This window comes from Hydra vulgaris, chromosome 15 (assembly GCF_038396675.1).
Source record: "Hydra vulgaris chromosome 15, alternate assembly HydraT2T_AEP".
NCBI classification, from domain to species: domain Eukaryota; kingdom Metazoa; phylum Cnidaria; class Hydrozoa; order Anthoathecata; family Hydridae; genus Hydra; species Hydra vulgaris.
This window is the reverse complement of record NC_088934.1, coordinates 10,253,712-10,260,457: the sequence shown is the minus strand read 5'-3', so window position 1 is coordinate 10,260,457 and position 6,746 is coordinate 10,253,712. Positions and strand designations below refer to the sequence as shown.

The 6,746-nt window shown below is 28.7% G+C and overlaps 1 protein-coding gene across 1 annotated transcript; it reads left to right on the top strand.

Annotated features, from left to right (window-relative positions):
- The first annotated feature begins 1,350 nt into the window (after positions 1–1,350).
- LOC136091747 (uncharacterized) lies at positions 1,351–1,920 on the top strand. The gene has a single exon (XM_065819456.1). It carries the CDS (start codon positions 1,351–1,353, stop codon positions 1,918–1,920), a length of 570 nt encoding a protein of 189 aa, XP_065675528.1.
- The last annotated feature ends 4,826 nt before the right edge of the window (positions 1,921–6,746 follow it).

The window sequence follows — 6,746 nt, the reverse complement described above, 5'->3', positions numbered from 1 at the left end:
ACAACATCTATAGTGTGAATTACCATACAAACTGCTACTGTGTTAGCATATATTGTTTAGGACAATATTTGCTGCACACCCCATCTTTCCTGGAGGGAGAATTTGAGTTCAGCATGCCACATGGACAGTAAATTGTGCAAGTTTCACCAAAGTCATAAAGATCACGATTAACAATCGGATCTTTATAACGAATCTGGAATTTCTACAGATATTAAATTATTACTATCATGTGCTGTTTTCAGTCTTTTATCATTTGCAAAGTGAAGTAAAAAATAAACATGTGGTAAACCACGCTTTTGAAATTAAATAATTTGAAAATGTGTTACAACTTCCCCAAATACACCGAGCTCAAAACTGTCATTAAGATGGTTATATAAATATTCGAGTTTGAATACTAGAGTGACCAAGTCAAGGCTATCATATGCCGTCTAACCTGGATATAAATTATCAGTTATCTCGCGCCATTTTGGGTTGCAAGTGAAAGTAATAGCAATACCATCTTTAATAGCCGCAGCATCTTCAAAGTTTTCATTTAAAGCTCTAGGACTTCCTACATAAGATGATTACAAAATTACAACACACCTGGTCTAACATTATGATCATTTCCAAGGTTATTTACATGTTTGTGTAAGACATCATCCTGCTCTCTTCTCTATTTGTTTTGGTTATTTCTGATGAAAACATGGCGCTGGCCTTCAATTTCAACATCGCATCAAAAGCGAATTGCTGAAACAGTTTTTGCCATAAAAAAGTGAAGAAAAAAAGTGTCTAACTAAAAGATTATAATTGTAATACTGAGATAATGTAACATGATTTCTAACCAATGTAGCACGTTCAGGGTTGTGAACTAATTGACTATGCCAACCAGCATCTCCCCTTGGAAAAAAATGAGGATAAACCATAGGATTGAAGTTGAAAAAACAATTTCAACCAGTGTGAAAATAAACCAGAATCTTTTACGACTTTTCTAATGCTAATTTTAAGAGCCTTGAGTTATATTTATCAAAAATAAATTGGGATTTCCAGTTTTCTTGTGCCTGTACAATTGAGGATTACTGGAGCATTTTTCTTAGGGTTTTTGGTACTGGTATTAATGAATTTGTACCTTTTAGGAAAAAGTATTATAAAAAAACGAGTAATCACTATCCAAAATACATTAATAAATTGTTAAGCCGCAAAGTATTATTATGGAAAAGATGGATAAATAATAAAACGAGTTATAACAAATCAGCTTACAAACAGTACGCCAGGAATTGCAAACTAATCTAATCTAATTACCAATCGAAAGTTGAATTAAACTTAGTAGAGGGAAATAATATTAGCAAGTTTTATAAATATGTTAATAATAAAATGAATATCTTTAATAAGCACCACCATCTAATAGACAAAAATAAAAGTAACAAGGTCACTTCCAGTAATATAGAAATTGCTAACGTGTATAATAATCACTTTGGAAGTGTTTTTACGGACGATAATTGCTATTTGCCTAATATTGCCACTTGTGTTAATGATTCAATAAATATTGACACGGTTCATTTTTCCGTGGAGTCAGAGTATAAAACCCTAATGGGAATTAATCCAAGTAACTCGTTCGGTCCTGATGGTCTACCTAATGTAATTCTTAAAAAGTTAGCTCATGTTTTATGTTTTCCTCTTTCATATATTTTTGAGGCTAGTTTTACATCAAACGCTTTACCTAATCAATGGCGCAAAGCTTTTGTCTCCCCAATTTTTAAAAACGGAGCTACATTGGATCCTAACAACTGTAGACCCATCTCTTTGACCTGTACTTGTTGTCTAATCATGGAAAAAGTTATCAACTCACATATTGTTGAATATCTAAATAAATACAACATAATATCTCCTAGTCTCCAGCACGGTTTTCTCAATAAACCTTCTACATGTACGAACCTTTTATAATCTACTAATGATTGGAGTACCGCACTTGACAATCATCTGATTACAGATGTTGTATATATCGACTTCCAAAAAGCGTTTGATTCCGTATCTCATTCAAAATTAATGTTTAAACTTTCATTATACAATATTCGTGGTAACCTTTTAAAGCGGATCACTGCATTTCTCACAGACAGATCTCAACAGGTAAAGATTGGTAGTGCTTTATTAGATCCAATTCGAGTTGTAAGTGGTGTACCTCATTGTAGTTTGCTAGAACAAACTTTGTTCTTATTATTTATAAATGATTTATCATCTGTAGTAAACAATCTCGAATGTACAATAAAACATTTGCTGATGATTTAAAGTTATACAGTCCCTATTGCGATATGAATCATAGCCATGATTTAACTGTTGCTCTTGATAGAATAACAAATTGGTCGGACACTTGGCAATTACCAATCGCCAACAAGAAATGTTTTGCACACAGAATAGCACTTTCTCCATTGGATACTATTAGTTTTAATTACGAGTTAGGTGATTGTATTCTAGATTGGTCATCTAACCCAAAAGATCTTGGAGTAATTATGGATTCCCGTTAAAACTACAAAAAACACATTGCCAGAGTCATTTATGTAGCAAATACTAGAGCATACCTAATCTTAAAATGCTTTAAAACTCCCAATCCTATTATATTAGTACGTGCATTTACCACTTATATAAGACCATTTATTGAATATTGCTCTCCAGTTTGGTCGCTACACCAAACTATGTTATTTAAATCTATTTAAAATATTCAAAAACGATTCACAAAAAAAATTGCTAATATTAGTTGTTTAAACTATTCTAGCTGTTTACAGCTGCTTGGTTTGGATTCTCTGGAACTCAGACGTTTAAAACATGATTAAGACATATGTTTCAAAATTATGCATAATTACTTTGTTTTCTTATTTAAGGGCATATTGTCAGTGTCTATTTATTGGACCTGTATGTCCTTTAGAACATGTATTTTTTTTTTTAAATTTGTTCTAATAAATCTTTAAAAATTATAATTGTATATATCGTCATCAATCAATTTATCAAAATGGTTTTAATACAACATTTTTAACTCCACTTCTTGAAAAGCTAAGCAAAGAACAGAAATTGATCTTTTTAATGGGTGATTTCAATGCAGATCTACTGAACTATAGTGAATTTAATCCTATTTCCAACTACCTTGATACCCTATGTTCTAACTTGTTTAATCCTTCCATAATCTTATCTACTCGTATAACAGCTAAATCTCTAACACTCATTGATAACATCTTTATAAACTTCTACTCTTCTAATCATCTCTCAGGTAACCCAACTATTTCTATCTCGTATCATATGGCACAATTTGTCTGTGTTCCTTGCACATCCAACCAACCAAATAAAGTTAAAATTTCAAGAGGATGTTTAAAAAAATTTGACTCTAACAAATTTATTTTAGAAATTTCTAAAATCAGCTGGGAGATTATGATTAAAAATAATGACAATATTAATGAATTCATCAATCAATTTTTAAAATCATTTAATAGAGTTATAGACCAATGTGCCCCCTATAAAACTTTGACTAAAAATCAAATCTAAACCCTGGATCTCAAAAGGCTTACTTAAATCTATTTCTGTAAAAAACAAACTCTATAAAAAATTTGTAAGATGTAAAAACATTAATACTAAAAATGAACTTTTCACAAAACTTAAATTCTGTAGAAATAAAATTAGCAACTTATTAAAAAGTAGTAAAAAGTCAAACTACATAACATATTTTAATAACAACATGAACAACAGAAAAAATACATGGAAAGGCATAAAAGGTATCATAGATATTAAAGCATCATTACATAAAATATCTACTCAGCTAAATCTGTATGAAAATATCATCACAGACCATGCCACTGTTTCAAATATATTTAATAACTACTTTGTTTCTATTTGTGAAAAACTACTCAATAAAATCATGCCACCAAAACGTACTTATAGTGACTTTCTTAATTTGCCTAATGCTAATTCTTTATTTATTGACCCTGTGAGTGAAGATGAGGTATCTAGTCTTGTTAATAATGCTCTTAAAAGTGATAAAAGTTATGGACCTAACAGCATACCTACATTTTTTCTTAAACTTACTTCTCACATAATCTACAAACCTTCTTGGCATTATAATAAATAATTCTTTATTAAATGTGGCAACTTTACTGATGTTTTTAAAGTAGCTACTTCATTCCAATTTATAAAAAAAGCTCCTTACTAGACTTTTCTAACTATCAACCCATTTCTCTTCTTCCCAACCTAAGCAAACTTTTTGAGAAGGATATGCATAACAGGCTATACAAGCTTCTAGAAAAATTTAAATGCTTGTACCAACATTATAATGGATTTTGAAGCAAACATTCCACAACCCTCGCACTTATTAAAATTACTGAGAAGATTAGAAGAGCTCGGGATAATAAGCACTTTCATTTGGGGCGTTTATCGATTTGTAAAAAGATTTGATATTGTGGATCACTTCATCCTTCTCACAAAATTGGAATACTATGAAGTCAGAGGCATCCCACTAAAATGGTTTACTTCATTTCTCCAAAACAAAATACAGTTTGTTTCCATTAATGGCACTAAATCTGATTTACAGAATTGCTCACAAAATGTACCACAAGGTACAGTTTTAGGACCACTTCTTTTTGTTCTTTTTATTATTGACATAAATACTTCTTTTAAATTTGCAACTGCTTACCATTTTGCTGCTGATACTAACATGCTACTGGTTGACAAATCACTTAAAAAAATCAACAAATATATTATTCATGATCTTGGAAATCTTGTTCAGTGGCTTCGTTCTAATAAACTTTCTTTCAATTCTAACAAAACAAAGCTGATCATCTTTAAATCCAATCTGGCACCAATTAATAAGCACTTAAATTTCAGACTAAGCGGACAAAAAATTTATCCTTTAAACTCTATTAAACATATTGGGATTAAAATTGATTCTAATCTTTCTTTTCAAGTCCATCTAAATGACTTAGCAATGAAACTCAGCAGATTTAATGGAATGCTAGCCAAAGTCCGCCATTATGTAAATCTAGAAACTCTGCTAAATATATATCATGCTATTTTTGGGTCCCATAAGATATGCATGTCAAGTATGGGAACAATCCCATAAGCAAATCATTATATGGTTGTCCCATCTCAAAAATAAAGCTTTGAAAATAATATATTTTCAGTACAATAACTTTAAATCTAATGTGCTATGCCTAATTTCCAATATATTAAAATTAAGTAACCTCGTGATATTCCTTAACTGCTGATTAGTCTGGAATTGTCATCACAAAAACCTTCCCTAATCATTCAACAAAATCTTTCCAAGTACAAATTGTCACTTTCGTCTTCACTCCATCAGTAGTTTAAACTTAGTTATTCCGAAACACGACTCTGCTAAATATGGAAATAAATCCATTAAATATCAATTTATTATCTCATGGAACAAACTACCTCCTGATCTAAAATCTCTTAGTTTAATCTTTGAATTCAAAATCAAGTTTTTAATTATTTGTTAAAAAAATACAATTAAATATTTCTAAAAGTTAATATTGGAATTCTTTATTATCTATATCAATTTGTGATCTTTCAGTTTTTTATTTGATAATTTTAACATTTTGAACATTTTTACATTCTAATATTATTAATATTAGAACCAATATTTTAGCACTCTTTATTTATCTATCTATTTATTTATCTCTTTTAATTCAACCATTCTCTACTTTGTACTAAATGTTTGTTGTCACTGTCGTTATTTACTAAATTTTTTTTGCTGCTGTTAATGTCCTTATTTATGAAGTTCTCTTTTCATTATAATTGTTATCATTTTGTCACTATTATAATTATTAGTATTGTTGGTGTTGTTGTTGTTATTATTATCATTATTATTATTGTTATCAGTTATTATTACTAGTTTCATCAATGGCTGTAAGGTTATGTTGTAATTCAGGTATTTACTTTATATTAGTACTTGTACTATTGTAAATTTTTTTGAAATGTTATAACTATTTCAAATTATATTTAATTTGATTTGTAACCCTCTGCTTTAAGTACATCACTTGGCTAGCAATGTTGACAAATCTTGCTCTATTCGTTTACCAAGTCACAGCAATTTGAAAACACAAAAATAACATAATATAAACATGTGTACCAACTATAAACACAATATATATATATATATATATATATATATATATATATATATATATATATATATATATATATATATGTATATATATATATATGTATATATATATATATGTATATATATATATACATTTAACCTTGTATAAACATATTTAAAAACATTTATAAAACAATTGTATAACACGTATTAAGACATACACAAACAATAAAGAAGCACTTTTCATTATTATAAAAGCACATATTACCGCATACACATACTTATCATAAAAGTATATATGCAACAATAAACATGTGCAAACAAAAATGGTAAAAATTACACGAGAAAATTTAAAAAGGTTCAAAGTAAACAAAATATATATACACAAACAATACTCTTTACCTACTTTTTTATATTTTCATAAGAACTGTAATGCTCATAACAAAATTTAACCTTTACATACAATAACATGTGACATGTTATTGTATGTCATGTCAGCACAAAATTTTGTTTTATTTATCTTAATTTTCTAAAAAAATTTAATAGAATCAAAGAAATTTCAAGGTAGTAAAAACTAATTATATGGAAATAGCATTAGTATAACTTTTTTGTTGCATAAAAAATAAATATGTTTCATTCATACCCCTATTTTCCTTCTAAAAAATAAAATATA